At 40.0% G+C, this 17,144-nt stretch overlaps 1 protein-coding gene across 2 annotated transcripts in view; it reads right to left on the bottom strand.

Moving 5' to 3' along the window:
- Nucleotides 1–8,960: 8,960 nt before the first annotated feature.
- Nucleotides 8,961–17,144, bottom strand: part of RASGRF2 (Ras protein specific guanine nucleotide releasing factor 2) — a 137,707-nt gene continuing 129,523 nt past the window's right edge. For both annotated transcript variants that reach the window (XM_075527398.1, XM_075527399.1), the window contains exons 23-27: nt 16,730–16,927; nt 14,683–14,762; nt 12,690–12,807; nt 11,869–11,937; nt 8,961–11,146 (exon numbers count right to left, since the gene is read on the bottom strand). In XM_075527398.1, the coding sequence (XP_075383513.1) occupies nt 11,054–11,146; nt 11,869–11,937; nt 12,690–12,807; nt 14,683–14,762; nt 16,730–16,927 (558 nt within the window). In that variant the 3' untranslated portion in view covers nt 8,961–11,053. The remainder of the gene's footprint in view (nt 11,147–11,868; nt 11,938–12,689; nt 12,808–14,682; nt 14,763–16,729; nt 16,928–17,144) is intronic.

The following is a 17,144-nucleotide window of genomic DNA, read 5'->3' as shown; positions in this document are numbered from 1 at the left end:
ATTGCTGCAGCGGCCAATCCTATTTTGCTGGGTTACATGAGCGACATGTGCTCGCAGAAGGGTGCCCTTGAGGACGTAAGCGGGATGTGGCAGGAGGGGGGCAAGTAGCAGTTGGGTGACAGCAACGTCATCTTTCAAACACTTCTCAAGGGGAAGGAGTTCACGTCAGCAAATGGTTGGCCAGATGCTTAACTGCAACGAGATGCACCTCCGCTGCTTCACCCCCAAGGGCCCTTTTAGAAGCAACCAAAAGAGAAAGGTCAAGACCAGCTTCTGTGCTGGATTGCCTTGCCTGCCTGAACAGCTCCTGAGAGACATGGGAGCAGGATAAATCCACCTGCACGCATCCCAGATGGAACGGGTCAGAGCAGGGAACGGCACCCAAAATGAGCTGAGATCACAGTGGGCATTCCTCCCCCCCCCCCCTTACTTTTTAATTCACGACATTAGTTCTTGACTCTTTGTAAGGCAGAGGAGTCCAGAAATGTGAAATGTAAAAGGAGGATATCTGAAGCCTCCCATTTAGAATTGCTATAGCTACATAGTAGTAAAGTACTGGAAGAAATAACATGCGGTGGTTCAGAAAGCAAAAAGAATAATCGATTTCATTCACCTAGCTCTGCTCCTTACCTAAGCTGAACATTTATTGAGGCTGACAGAGGAACACAGAGGCCAGTACTGTGCAGCTTTTAAAAATCCAAGACTTTTAAATGCTTTTTTCTTTGTACATTTAATATTCCTTGAAATATACATAGCAATTTCCTAAACCCAAATCTCAGATTTTTGAAACTTCACAAAACATAGACATGTCTCCCCCAAAATGTCATGACTTGTTTGGATTAATGAGAGCCATGCACGCCCACCATAATTAAAACCAAAACAGCCACTCCAGATCAATGCATCTGGACTACCAAGTATTTGAAACACCCCCTCTTTACCACACCTGCTTTTTATCAACACAACACTATGTTTCTGGTATTGATAGAAAAAAAAATTGCAAGTGAGGATCTCTTGAGGTAACATGAGTACAGAAATATGAGCACAACAAATCCGCCCCTGTGCAGGAACTGACAGAGAAAACAGCATCCAGCTTTTCCTTTGGTACTCGGCGAGAGCTCCTTTGTGGCTGTGTCACGTCTTTTGCTCCAGCTGTAAGCCCCCCAGCCCGCATTTAACGCAGAGTTCTGTGTACTAGCACTTCTTCTGTGGCGGCTGTCATCTCTTTGTCAGCCACGCAGCCCCCACGCTCCGGTTCAGCAGCTCACAACTGAGGCGCGTACCTCAGTTTAAATTTTTGACTAAAGGCAGCCTTTTTCATAAAGCCCTTGAACAGACAAACACCTCAAAGTAGGTGATACCATGAAGTGCCTTGCTGGCTTACACAGATGTTTAAGCTACTTTCCAGCTCAGAGCCTGGAAGAACAGAAGATGCAAACAAAACTCAGCCTGCTAGCTAACACCGCAAACACTTGGCAACCAGTGTTAGCAAGTTCCCTTATGATTTCTGAAGAATATATCATTAATAGGTTGGTCTTACTACTGTTCTTTGATCTATTTTGTGAGGAACTCAGCTACAGAAACAGCTGGGATGCTAAGAACCATCCATAAATAATGCCCTATTTTCATCTCTATCTAACCTAAATATTTATGTGAAATCTCCCAATTAAAATGCTGTCTTAGTTTCATTGCTTGTGCCGGGGAGGTAGCAGTAGCTGAGTGTTAATTCAATTGCTATTCATATTAATGCCATCTGTCCCTGCACAGGGAGTTCAGCTGAAATTCAGCAGTAATTTGTGCCCCACTGGAGTTTGTTGTGGAAGGTGCTGAACAGAGAAGTCACCTGTACGGACCAGATGAAGGTAATTTTGGTTTATGGGAAGGCCCTTCTGATTAGCACATTTCTTTCAAAGAAAATGGCTATAAAGTCAAATTTCCATATGTGGGAAATATTTTATTAGTAATCAAAGGGATCAGGACAGAAATTAGAAGCCTAGTTATTCTACTCAGTATCTGTGTCAAATTAGGAATTGGAGGATGTCGTGTTTGTTCTGAAGAGCTTGCAAGGATACTAATCACTGGCTCTCCTGCTGTTGGAGTCAGAGCTCTGCTATTGTGGAGATGCAAAGAGCCACTACACACAACATCCTTTAAGCTAGCAGTCGGCTTGCCCTCGATGCAATGGCAGTCACTGGTTTTCAAGTTCGATGGGTCTTTAATTCTCGAGATTCCTAAAGACAGACTTAGAATAATGCAGTGAAGCATACCATCTTGGGAATAAAAGTAATTACTGACCAAATGGTTACAAGACCTCTTACTAAGATTTCCCTGTGACTCTGGACATTCAATATCCGCTTTATATAGAGTATATGCAGTCACTAAGATCTCAGACTGGAAAAACATTCTGTTTTGAGGTGGCATTCAGCAACTTACATCCCACTGAAGTTGATGGAATTTAAGCAAGTACTTGTTGCTAAGCATGGGCACAAATTCACCATGAACAAGTGCATAAGTAGGCACAGAACAGTCCTCCTACAGTTATGAGTACTCCAGAGAACGGCACTTTAAGGTGCTAATACATGTCTACTAAATAAAGAGCTCAACTAGATCCAACCAACCTTTTAAAAATAACCCCAGTTATTTTAAGTTATTGAAGTTGCTCTTCACAGGACATCCACCACATACTATAGGAAAGGTTCTCTATAATTAGAAGTATGTTTTCTGGCCAAAGGGAGGAGAAAAGTTTTTCCTAAAAATGGAGTTCACCCTTTGGGAAAGCAGGAATATCCAAAATACCTACAACAGAATCATGTGGCTGTCAGTGCAACTGCCTAAGAAGTTATCACACTGTTTTTGCCAGCTGTGTTGCAGACTGCATTGCACAGTATCACAACGTATATGTTTTTAATTAGAGCAGCAAGACTGAAGGTAGGAATTGTCTAGTGTAGATCATCCATATGAAAGCAGCAACAATTCTGTTTCAGACAATTTCAGCCCTTTGAAAAGCTTCTCTTGCGTGGCATTTTGGCGAAGCTTTTGCCTCATTTAAAACAAAGCGTATTTGTGTCTCACTGAAATGCTGTTTTCTCTCAAGGGTATATGTTGAGAGCACGATTACAAACAAACATTCCTGCTTCACAAGAGGAGACTTTGACATCCTCTGCTCTCCAGCCCAGCGGAGGATATTCATTCTGTTCTTCCGCTGCTGCCGCAGGGCCAGCCACTGCTGGCAACGGAGGCTCACGATCCAGCAGGCCATTGCTTTCTCCTCAAAACACACCCCAACTATGGACCTGGATCTCTAATACTAGCCTTTCCACAGGTGGGATTCTTACTCCCCTCATAAAGTAGTACTGAAAATGCAGCAGTTAATTTCAGATTACCAAAAAGGTGAAATTAGTCAGTTCTGAGATTGTGATTGTCAGGGAATTCAAAAGAGTAATGACTCTTTTGAGAAAGAGAAACGCAGCCAACAAACATATTCAGATATGTTGAACTCTGGACACTTTCCCTCTTTCCACCATGCTGATCCAGCATATTTTGTCATGGAAACTCCAGCAGGCATGGTTAGAGAAAGAAAAAGGTGCTCTTTTTCAGATGGCGCTCCCATTAAAGATGAAATTTTAACAGTAAACGAAATTGAATAAATGAAATATTTAGATTTAGAGCAGAATATAAAGCATTGATAGGACTTTGTGTCTTCTCTGGCTGGAAAAGTTACTACTTTTGATTTATGTGAAACATATCTAGGATCTAGACATGATTTATACATATTGTCCCCAATCTGTATAAATGAAGAGCTTCCAGAAAGAGTAGCGGGAGAGAACACAAGCCTTTAGTAATAATTATTGCTCTGTTTCTGACCCATCGGTCTAGGCACGTGCACACCATGAGCATTAGTACAGTAGGGTGGTGTTGGATTCAAAGAGGCTTACACAGTGGAGTTGCTACCTCTAGAAAAACAAATTTTAAATGGCTTCTGCTACTACATTTACCAACCCACATGTGCAGAGGAACACTCCAGCAGTCAGGGAATTGGAATGAACACCAGTGACTGTTTCAGTCCTCTTCAAAACTGGAAATTTCAAGCAAAAATCTGCTCTCGTCTCAAATTTTACGCCTTCTAGGCTATACACAGATAGGGCCAGAACATTTGAATATAACTTTCAAGGCATAGTTCAGTCTCCACAATTCTCATTATCTTTGCACAATCAGTCAAGACCAATTTCAGTTTTTCTTCACAGAGCTGAGGATTTTAAACAGCCTGTACTAGCTAGTTTCCCCCTCTTTCTTCATGGCCAAGATTAAAAAGGGCTGTGTGCTGCAAGCTTTCCTCAGAGATTTGATCATTTCAGTGAATCTATCATTTTACAGAGTATTTCGTTGTGTTCTTGCAACATACTAAAAAGTAGAAAACAGCTGCCCCCCTGCTAAATACTTCTTAAACAATAATCCATGATCTTACTGTGCCTGGTAAGATCATGGAGCAGATCCTCCTGGAAAACATGTCAAAACATATAGAAGGCAGGTTGCTGAGGAGAGAGAGCCAACATGACAAGTTATGGCTGACTAACCTAGTGGTCTTCTACAATGGAGTGGCTGCATCAGCAGACAAGGGAAGAGCTATGGATGTCATCTATCTGGAATTCTGTAAGGCCGTTGGCACAGTCCCCCACAACATCCTTCTCTCTAAATTGGAGAGAGATGGATTTGATGGGTGGACTGTTAGATGGATAAGGAACTGGCTGAAGAGTTACAGTCAATGGCTCAATGTCCAAGTGGAAACCAGTAACCGGTGGTGTCCCTCAAGGGTCCATACTAGGACCAATACTATTTAGTATCTTCATTAATGACACAGACAGTGGGATTGACGGCACCCTCAGCAAGTCTGCAGCTGACACGAAGCTGAGTGATGCAGTTCATTCACTGGAGGGAAGGGATGCCATCCAGATGGACCTTGACAGGCGTGGAGCAGTGGGCCTGTGCAAATCCCATGAAGTTCAACAAGGCCAAGCGCAAGGTCCTGCACCTGGGTTGGGGCAATCCCCTAGCCTTGAGGGTAGGAGGGCTCTACAGAGGGATGTGGACAGGCTGGATCGATGGGCCAAGGCCAGCCAGCCAGCTCTTTGGCATAAGGTTAATAAAATGGTTTAAAGTGTGGGAAAAACAACTTTAAATTAAAATTGTCCTGCAGTACGTTTAAACAGCTGCTTGGCAAGTAGTTTGATTTTTTTTCTTGCCCTGAAAATATCTGACAACTTCAAGAGTAAGTTGCTCTCTCAGTCAATTTCAGTTTTTAGGTGAAACACCAAAAATGTAAAAAGATTGCAGAAAATGTGACTGCAAGGTCACAGAGTACTGAGTAGATGCTGATTTTAATACGTCACTTGCTTTATCTCCATCTTAGACAGACCTGATGTGCCGTTACTGTTTAGTTACTTAAAGTATGTTAATTCTTGAAACAAATTTAACAGGCATCTTTCTGTCTTAATTACCCGGTTCAACAAAGGAAAGCAGTAAACAGTGATTAAAGCATATAACAGAAGCTGGAGACCTGGTTTTGTAGTCTTAGACTCTATTAACTATTTTGCTTCAATTTGCAAGTAATTTTATCTCCATGTGACTTGTTTTCCTATCACAAGAGGAGGGACGTACCATACTTACAAAATGTTTTCTGTGTTTACTTGGGTATAAAATGTGGCTATGCTGTTTCTTTAAATCCAGGGCAGGACACCAGCCAAGAGAAGGCTAGGTATGTTTAGACAAAAGTCCAAACCCAAAACAACAGGATAAAGAAGTTAGGGACAATGTTATTTACTCTCTATTTATATAATTCATTGCCTTTTGCCTAAAGGAATATTCTATTGAAATGGGAAGTCCTTAAACACCTTCTGAAATTATATGTAAACTCCACCTACTTGCACCTTCCTATAAGGGGAATAAAGGTGTGGAAGGCGAGGGCCTTTCCTCAGTGGAAGAAGAATGAGTTGTGCAGCTGGTTCAGTTTAATCTGTTACATGTCTTATTTAGTTACTTATGCTGTACAATTCACAGTGGATCAGCATTTGTAGTTGTGTATGAAGTAGGCTTCATTCTCTGTTCCAAGTTAAAATCAGCATTATTCCCAATGATGCCCACAGCAGCTGCAATGCAGCACGAGCGAACAAAGAACAAAACGCAGTAATTCAAACCATTCTTTCCTAGTAAAAAGACCCAGAATTGTCTCTGATTTTTGCCCTTGTTATTAATGGCTTGTCCCTGCCACTCCCATGTTTCTCTAAAAGACTCAGTAATTCAGAAGGAGTAGATTTAATTATTCACCATTGGGGGGTAAAAAAATAAACGGATACCAGTAAGGACTCTTGAAACTCAGGAAAAAAAAATGTTTAATTAGCATATAGGCACAACACCCTGCCTGATATGCCTTACTAACAATACAAAGCAGTAATCTCAGGTCAAAAGGTAAGTTACGATACATGCAAAAACATCTGGATTGTGCACTAAGTAACATGTTAGATATAGGTACATCTGTCAAATAAACATACATCTATTCTCCTAAAGAACAAAACTTCAGAGACTATTTCAAAAGTAAAGGTACAACAAAACAACCATAGTTGAGCAGCGTATTGGACACAAAGCGTCCTACACAGAGACATTAGACCTTTGGAGGCAAAAACTGTAACAGGCAAATAGCTGAGAGCCAGATCCCCAAATACTTACTTATGAAAAGCTCTCAGTGAAGCCTAAGGTATTATCAGAATGAGGTCTGAAGGATTTTGCCCTTAATGAATAACAATTATGAGTGGGTAAAAATGTCTCTATCGGTGAGAATTTTAAATCATATATCTAAGTTGAATGTTGCTGACAGGAGTGAAAGGAGGAAGGACTGAATACCGATACAAATAAAACAATGTTTTTGTAAAACCCTTAAAATAAATAATGATTATGAAGGAAAATTTGGGATAATGAACATGTCCTGAAATCAAAATCAACATGGTTAAAGTTAATAAATACTTTAAATAGTTAAGTTCTTTTTTATCCTACAGAACAATAATCAGTATTAAGAACTAGGAAAGCAGAAAGAGGACGGAGAACTCTTCCTTACTTTTAAATAAGGGTGATCAGTCCCGGTATCATCTCTATTAAGCTATGTGTTCGTGTGTTACAGGACTAGCCGAAAGGAAGGGACGGAATATACACTTACTGCCACTGTAAATTCAATTCTATTTTTTCTTCCACATGATGACTAATCACGGGCTCAGTCCACTAACAATACTGGTGAATTTAGTGGGGAGAGGAGAGAGACGCGGGGAGTGAAGGCTGGGGTGAAGGCAACTCTAACCCCGTATCAGCGTGTGACGAGTGCTCTCTGTCACATGGAAGGGGACGTGTCTGTGCTGCTGCCCAGGTTCCCAGGTAACTACGGGCTGAATCCAGGCTGCTACTTATGCAATAAAAAATACTGCAAAACTCCCCTCGGACTTTGCTGGCAAATGTGCCCACTGCTGGACCAGTGGGTGCAATATGCTATCCCCATTGCAGCTAGCCAGCCCGTACACCCTGAGGCGTTTTTGTCTGGAGAGTGCCGAAGGGAGCAGCCCCTCCAACGTGAGAACTGCTGTCGCATCTGACCAGCACAGCAGGGCTGAGGAGCTAAGAAAGGCAAGTAATAGGCGCTTCAGCCCTTCTCTTTCTTACGAGTCCTGAATCAGCTGGGCTTGTTCAGCTCCAGTTGCAGAAAAGCAAGTCTGCACTGCTTCCACGGCGTAAAAGCTATAATGGACAAGATCCTAAAAGACAGCAAGATCCAAATGACAAAGTCCTCACTTGGAGACATCCTCCCTAAAACACCAGAGGCAAACAGTGGGTGTTTCATGACTGGGATTTCTATGTCTGTCTATTATATGGCTGTGGTGGAGTGGCACAGAGAAGCCGGTAGCAAGGAGCTCCACAGTCCCTGTGCGCTGTACAGGGAGATCACTGCACTAGCTGGTTATATAGATGTACTAGGCAAAGCCTCACATAAAGCAGGTTGCTGCTGCCTGCTAAGTATTGCCATAGCTCAAACACTGCAGCAGTACTGTAGCAGAGGCACTCGGGCCACTCACACGTGAAGTACACAACCGGCTGCGGGGCAGACACCGCTCTCCACGCGCTGTGTAGCACTTCTGCAGAACAGCTGTTTCCAGCTCCGGGAAGGGCTGCAACACTGGCTAGGGTTGTGGATAACAAGATGCACACTCACTTCTTTGAGCAGTCACCTCCTGTATTTTAATGAACGCATTGTATCCCCAACCAAAAAGATTAATGTTAGTCATCAGCAAATCAAACATTACGGTGACCATAACCTTTTTTTTGGGTTTTGGTTTGCCTTTTTTTTTTTTTTTTTTTTGTTGCTCTGAACACAAATCAAGTATCTAGTTACTCTAGTGATTCTAATCTAAATTGTGCCACTGACCCAAGAGGTAACTTTTGGCATATAAATAGTATATGCTTTTCCAGAGGGGCTGAACTACCACATTGTCTACAGATTTTTAAGATATGGATGCTCAGCACCTTTGAAAAAATCCATGTCTAATCCTTTGTCTTCCTCTCTGTCCATTTGTAATACTGTAGCACAAGCACAGCACTACCCCTGTGTATTGCAAGCGTTAAAATGCACGGAATGCTTTGAAACTCTGAAGAACCGATACACACACATAAAGTACAAAACAACAAACTGTGAAAAGAGGAAGAAGAAGAATTGTACCCTGTAACCCTAAGAACATCAAGGAAGTTTGGTAAAATGGGTACAGGCAGATAAAGCAGCTGTTAATAGCATACAACAGAGATGCCAATTGACATTGACAGTTGTTACACATTTTCTTTGTTAAGATAGAAACAATAAAACCAAGCTAAGAAATAACTTTTTGGACCACTTTTTCCCACTTTTGGACCACATTTCCACAAGAAAGAAATGTTTCTTCATTACTTCAAAGTGTTTTGTGAAACTACTGTATGGTAACTGCTTTTGTACAGAAAATACACAGTAAGTTGGTTTTGTGGTCCAAATAAACCATGCTTTTTTTTTTTTCATATCATGCATTGGGATGCAATCAGCTTCTTGTCAGTCATTAGTGAAAAGAACAAGCACGTTTTTTACAACAAAAAGCTTCTATAAGTAACATTTTCCGTGTTCATTTCTACAGCAATCATTAGCCAGAACTATTTAAAATGTTTCTGGAATTTCCTTTTTTGTTGCTGTCTGCTTTTCTAATCGAGGAATTTTCCAGTATTTGTGACTTTCCTCATGCATTTATTTACAAAGAGATGGTCCTTGTGGTGAAGAACCTTAATGAAATTTACAGTTGCTAAGGTACATTTATAAATGCTAGCAGTACACTCAGACAGAATGAATGGAATTTATTGTGCAGCTCTGGGCTGGGCCAGCAATATAATTAAAGTGCAAATAAAGACAAAAACCACAAGCCAGGCAGATCCGTTTTTCATTGCCAGTGTTAAGAAGCATCATGACTGTGGTAAGAAATGTCAGATCAAATAGGCCTAGGTCACAATCTGTTTTAGACATCTATCTCCCTGAGAGGATTTAAGGGAGGTATACAGTGATATAGCCCTATTTCTTCAACTGGCTGAATATCATTGGAAAAGTAAGGACACTTTTCCAGCCAATTTTTTTCAACAGTGCTAATACCTGCGTTTTATACTATGACGCACTTTACAGCATGCATTTGAGCTCACTTTCCATGCAGCTACAACAGGCCACTCTTGATCAGGAAAATTTAGGAAGTACCAACTAGCTGTAGAAATGACATCTATCTACCTAGTATGTCACAAAAGCATAGGCTTTGAAAACATTTACAAACAGCACATTTTCTTAAACATATGCCCATATGCAAATGATAATTAGTAGCTCAGATAAAAATATATAGTTTGTGTTTGCTGGCATTCAAAGTCTGCCAGTGACTGAACAATTTTAGAGCTAAGTCAGTGCCGACTGGCTGAACAAAAAACCAGACATTTTTCAAACCACTGATTCCACGTAAAACGAAAACTGTCACTCCAACTCCTAGTGTTCATTGCTGATCACTACCCATTGCCAGACCAGACATCTATTTCTCTCCACAGTGTGTCCAGAAAGTGCTCTGTAGCCTGACTTGTCAGAGAAGCTGCAGGAGGTGCAGAAAAATAAAGTGCCTTTTCCAGGGCTGTGTGCAACATGACTAACCATCCCATTCACTGTATGTCCGGATTTCTTGAGTCTCAGGTATAGCTCCTAAGCTTGTATTTCCCAGCTGAAGCTTGCAAGGCTGGCAACTATTTACAGCTATTCAACTAGTTCATTTGCTTTCCATGCTGTAAATACTCTCATTGTGTAGTAATGAAAAAATATTTACAATTAATTTATAGGTAAAATCAATCACTTTAGAAAAGGCTGACAAGACATTTAAAGAAGGTAACATTTTATAAAGGGTAGCATTAAATGTATAGCAAGTATTTTGAACAACTGCAGATCTGAAGATACTAGATGCTACCTTAATGTCACTCCAAGATAGCAGATGACTGTTAAGATCCTGTTTTTTCAATGAAGTTAACATGATAGGAGGACACCACTACCATTACTGCCTGAGTGAATGCATAGTTAGCCATCAACCCAGACCACATCACAGCCATCTCATTTTGCTCATTTATCTTAATATACCTGAGTATATTACCACCATTTAAATCTGTCCCCTTAATGTGTCCCGTAAGATGGCTACAATGAGTACCCGTTCACAGGAAAGTCTCCTATTTCCCATTGAATGCATAGTCCCTACTGCAAAACATTATCTTTGCAAAGCAGCAATCACTTAATCCAAGTAGGAAGCATCTTTGTCTTCCACCTCCAATGCTTGTTTTCATTGCCTGAGAGGGAAATGCTGTGAGGCTCTGTATCTCTTATTGGAAAAGAGAACTTGCATTCTTCTCAATATTTCCCTTGCTGTCTTTAGGACTTGGCATGCATGATTTTGTTCATTGTACTAAAGCTTTTTGTGGACTCTGAGGCAAAGCTGGCTCTTCAGGCAGGGAGTCTGGGTTCAATCTTTAGGGAAAGCTCATACAAGGTATCTTCATCTATGATGAGTGTCTTGTCAAGTAAATAGTGAGTGACCTGGAATGGAGAAAACACAGATGAACAGATTGTATGTTACTTCCACAAAAATTTCTCTGCTTTCCTTTTCCCCTTCAAGCCCATTTCGGATCCTGATATCCCCTCACATTGTTTTCTTGAGAAACCCAACAGCCCATTTGAATGGTGTAAAGCTGCACCAGCAGTGCTCTAGGAATCAAGTTCGGCCTCTTAGGAATAGGCAAGTCCTTAGGCAGGTTACCTATGCCCACGTTGCTCTTCTGGAGTCTGAGAGGAAATCTTCTCTGAAGGCACAGGCTGGCTTTGGGCAAATTTGCATCACTCCCATGAGGGACAAGGGGAGAAGAATTGCAGGATGCACACAGCATCAGCAGATGCTCGGTCCATCTCCTGGATTCTGGGATTCCCTGGGGAATTATGCTTCCAACTGAGCAGGGAGAACACATTTCCCTTTGAACCCATTCCCTTGTATCCCAGACCCATGAAGGCTGCAATCCCAAGAGAGCTTCCAGAGAAGGAGGAAAAAACTTGCTTCTGTATACAGTGTCAAATAAAGAGTTTCTGCCAGGGTGAGGGTATTACAGCCCCAGAGTACCTGTCCATATTTCTGTCTGTCCTCTCCTCTCTGTGTGTGGGAGCAGGATACAATGACTTCAGCTTTCACCAACAGCTGTATCTTACAACTAATTGCTACCACGGCTTTGATTTCATTAGTAGGTAACAGTACCTGAGAAGAGCCTTACCTTCTGCTGATGCTCTATGCGGTAGGAGGTCTGCTGGAACTGGCGTATTTCCCTGATAATATGTGAGATCTTTCAAAAGAATACATATATATGAGTAAGTACAACTGCATTTTTACTTCAGGTAAGCCACATAAGGCAAGAATTTTGCACCAAATTATGCGATTTATTCTGGGAGGAGAGAAGGGAAGGACAGCGATCATCTCTTAATAGTTTCCAAGGATTTCACTTTCCTAAATTAACCATTTATTGTTCAGTCAGCCTCAAGCGAACCACTTTGACTGCCCTCTCCCCATACTGATAACCTCTCTTCTCTTTGCTGCAATATGTAGCCTTAGGGAGGGCATTAAGCTGAGATTAGAAGAGAAATTTCCATGCTTCCCTCTGAGGAGTTGTTACAAAACACCATTACATTGTAGTTGGGAGAAGATCAACTTTAAAATGCTTTTTTAGATAGACCCTAGCACACTTGAAAAGAAAATTGTGATTACTGCTTTCTGGTGAATCACTAAATTCCTTTAATTTTGGTTATTTCAAAAAGCCTTTTGTAGCTCCTTCACAAGCTTCAGACAGCTGCTTTTTCTGCCTGTCACTTCTCAAAAAAAAACTGGAGGCAAATTCACCCTGTAAAAATACTCAGTTTACCAGAAGGTGGTGATAGAAGACTGGGTCAAGTAATTGCTTTCAAATAGCTACCTGTCTTGCACGGTGTCAATATACTTGTATGTCTTAGAAGTTAAATTCAAAGGAGTTGTAATTAAATCAATAATTAACTCACATAATTAAACACCTGTTGGGAAAGCATACCAGGAACTGAAAATTACCATTCTCATTTTGGAAAAATTGACAAGGCCTTCCTCAGTGAAGTTTGGTGTTCCTTCTTCAATGAATGCCAGGTCCGTCAGGTACATTCCAAGGTAGGGAACGGCAGGTGGGTTACAACTGTGAAACAAGAAATCAGCATATTTGCCTGTAGCTAAATTTACAAACTAATTTTTTTATAATTCACGCAAACTCTTTATTACTTAATGTACTTCTAGTCAATGGGTTACATTCACTTCTAAGACAAACAGCTTCTCTGACTTCACTTGAGTTGTATTTGCTCTGCCCATGACAAATTGAATGTATTCTGTCCAATATCTAGTACTAATGGGAGATAACCTTTAGAGAACTCAGAGAACACCTTCAAGCATATTTCAGTCCTGCCCGTTGGACAATCCCTGAAATAGGGATTGTCCAACAAGCTAATAATGCACGTAGACGTGCTTCTGCACAGTTGGCGTTCTGCAGTCACGTAAGCATCCTAGTATAGCAAGGGTACACGGATGCATGTGTGTGTGAGTGTGTGTGCGCGCATGTGGAGACATATACACATATATATGTATATACCTGCATATATATACACATAATTATACATACATACATATATATATACATACTTATACATACATGTATATATGCATGTATGTACATATGTATATGTGTGTGTATGTACATATATACCATTCTGTCAAAGTTTATTCAGGCCTTCTCAACAGTGAACACAAAAGAGAAAGAGGACGACAGACAGGTAGCAAAGATGATCTGGAAAACTGTGAATACAGACCCTAGAGAATAGGGATTTTCTTTTCTTGAAGGGACAGCAGGAATGGAATAATGATTGTTGCTCCCCTAATGCAATAAGCACTGCTCCATGCTCACTGATCCTTGCCTCAGCAGAAATAGTAGCAAACTTGGTTTTCTGAAGCTCTGGCATAAGAAAAATGCAGGGTGATGGCTGTACTGTTAACTTAGGCAGACTGCTGACTATGCTTAGCAGTGCACTTCATTCTGGGTATTTTTTATATTATGAGGGTGACTGTTCTACACAGGCAAGCAATGCATTAACTGAAAGGTGTATAAAAGTACCTGTTCACATATTGTAAGTAAAAACAGTTTTTAAAAAGTCATTAGCTCCCCAACAATATTTTTAAAGTAAAAATTTACTAACTTGAACTATGTATATTTTGAAACATTTCAGCAATTATTCTTGCTTCTCTCAAAATCATTTAAGGTAGTCGTACCACTCAATCCTGGAAAGCCTACTTCTAATTACAGAACTTGCAAAAATACAGGGTCTGTATGCATACGGTTGGAGTCAATACATAAACTGTACAACCCTTGCCACAGGATATTTTGGATACCAAAATTACATACCGTCAAACACTATCTGGCAAATCGATTAAAGAAAAAATTATTCAAGGACTGCTGTAAAAAAAAACCAGGCTGTTTTCCAGGGTGGCAGACCACAGGGGGCTGGGAGGGTAGAGGAGAGGAAATATCACTGTGCATTTGACCTGTTCCTACGTTCCTCTCATCAGCTACTGGCCACTGTCAGAAACAAGATAAAGGGGTGAATGGATCTTTGATCTGACTCAAGCTTATTCTTAAGTCCTAAACTTCTCATCTGGAACAAGGACTCTTTGGAATCCTGTTTTTGAATAAGAACTTCTATTTATAAACCTGGCTTCACACTTATTGAAAAAGTTTATCAGTGTAAGTTAAACCCCAACAGGGAACGTTCACACAGAATAATAGTTTAATTTGTTTCAGTAATTCTCTGGAGATACTATATTTACCTATCAGGAATACTAAATCATGGGATATTCTTCTAAACAATAATGCCAAATAGAATAAAACTAGAATTTAAAAGGTTATTAGGTAAAAATATTATCCAATATTATATTAATTATTAAAGTTAATTGAAGCCAATTCGTCTTTAACAGTACTTTCCACTGCTTATAACAAAACACAATTGTATGGTGTAGGGAAGCATACTTTTTGAGCGTTTCTCTAAGATTTTTAAATCTTCCTTCAGATGATACAGTCTTCTGAAGCTTGTCCATGAGAGCTTTTGTCTAGAAGGAAAATGCATTACAAATGTCATTGCTGTTGCACATAAATGACTGGGATTAGATTTTAGAAAAGGTGTAATTGACTTTGCATCTTCACCCCATTTTCAAAAGTAATAACATAAGCTTTAGGCATTTAGCTTCATCGTAGTTCCTAGTGTATTTCTGAAAATGGAGATTAGCCTGCATTAAAGATTTTCCTTTGAGTGATACACAGAACCTGTATCTATGCCAATATTATTAGACTGCAAATTCAGGAAAAAACACAAGTTCATTAAATTAATGGTCAGCAATTCAGTTTACTGTGTATACAAGAATATTAGAGACTTGATCTTACATGTTGCTGAGATCCTCAGCTGCGTTTACTGAAATTAGTGACAGTAAAGGTTGTTTACTGTCTTGCAGCTTGCACTAAGCTGGTTTTGTCTCCAAGTTTCTGATAAAAGCTGAGTATGTATTTGAAAATATATTACTGTCTTACACAAATTACTTTCAGTGGGCATCATCAGAGCCTGGTTACTTTGTAAGCAAAATAAATTTGCTTTTCAGTCTATTTATGCTCTAGACTTGAGACAGGATAGAGCATCATAAGGAATTTGTCGTATTTGAAACTGAGTTTCCAATTAAGAGAAAGCTGTAGGCAGAAGCAGACACTTCCTTTTTCTTCTAAATATCAGGCTGATGAAATGCTCAGATTACAATTCCAATAAGTACTGGGGAACTGTGCAACACCATTAATCTGTTTTTTGGGTTTTTTAATTGAGAAGTTTAAAAATCAAACAAATTCTAAACATAAAACTTTTGGAGGTAAACTCTTATATAACAGTTTGTACTGAAAGGATTTTTAGCTTATTTTTAAATAAACGAACATAGCACCAGCTATAAAGCATCTGAGAAAAAGCTGACTGGAGAAAGAAGGCAGTGCAGTCAGAATGTATTCTAAGTGGATTTCATTGCTTGGGCTGCTTGAGTGCTTTGCAAAAGCTGCAGAAACAGAGGAGGAAATGCAATGATAAAAGCCCACTTTTTGCATGTCAGTTAGCCAGATCTAAAAAGGGCAATCTGAAATCTTCCAATTAGCTGGAGTAAACCCTGTATCCAAATACTGGCTAAGTTACAAGTGACTGGCTCTGTCCTACTGACCTTGTTGCTCTGTTATTCCACCATACTAAAATATTAAATTTTTTTTTCAAATAGCAGAAAGCTGAGATTTAAATCATACAACTGATTTCTCCAAACCATTTAAAACAAAGAACATAAAATCATAGAATCATAGAACATCTCGAGTTGGAAGGGACCCATAAGGATCATCAAGTCTAACTCCCTATAAAAGACTGGATACTGTTCACCCCAGCTAGTCTTTTTTTTTTGTGTCTTATTTTTGTTATTGGCAGCCATTCTCACAGGCTCAGCCATGCTGCTGACAGTCTCAGCAGCAATGTAAGGGGTAAAGGGAGATATTAACTTCATCTAAACTTAGGTACCTAAATGAGAAAGAGGTCTGATTGTCTACAGTCTCTTACTGGGTAGCAAAAAACTCAGCACCTTGAAAGGAAATGCTGACCTCTCTACCGACTTTCTGCACCGGCAGGGAAATATGGCTCCTATTTTAGACATGTGAGCTGACTATAGTTATAGCTAGTAACCACCTAGATGTGTATATCTGAAAATATCTAAATTTAGTTTTCTCAAATATTTCAGTACTTCAGGCTCAAGTCATAGGCTTAGGCACCTGCTAATTCCATTGAAATCAGTTTGTTCCTACAGATATTTAATTAATGATACCAAAAAAAGGGTAAGCTAAATACTAAATACTTTGACATGAAATACCAGTACCACTTGGTGTTTCCAGCAAATAGTCAAGAGTATTGTAAAAGTAGAAATATTTATGAGAGGAATCCTATCTCAACATGTTTTCTGAGCACACTGACCAGTGAAATCTAGAAACCATACTGTAATCATATCTTTCTTACCTGTTTGGATACTTTACCCCAAGTTTTCTTAAGTCTGTAGATTGCACTTCTGTTCAAGGCTGACGTGATTTCTAACACACCATTATAATTGTGCATACATCGACAGATATCAGCTACTGCTACCCACTTTTCAATTGAGTTAGCCCGGGAGCTGACATCAGCGTAATTCATTATTTGGGAGGCAACAAGGTTACTCATCTGACCAAAGAGAAAGAAATTTAGGACATTTAAATATAATCCCTTTCAACATATAATTATGAATGAACAAGGCAGAAAAAACTGATGCACAACAGAACTCATGGCTCTTAATAAAACCAGAGAAAGTGTACCGAGAACAGTGTTGCAGGGAATTGGGGGGGGAATGACAATAAGAAAGAAAGGTAAGAGATGCAGTGGGCAGTATCTCCAAGCCAAC

The sequence above is a fragment of the Mycteria americana genome, chromosome Z (genome assembly GCF_035582795.1).
Source record: "Mycteria americana isolate JAX WOST 10 ecotype Jacksonville Zoo and Gardens chromosome Z, USCA_MyAme_1.0, whole genome shotgun sequence".
NCBI classification, from domain to species: domain Eukaryota; kingdom Metazoa; phylum Chordata; class Aves; order Ciconiiformes; family Ciconiidae; genus Mycteria; species Mycteria americana.
Note: the sequence above shows the minus strand (reverse complement) of the source record. Positions and strands in the feature narration are given on the sequence as shown.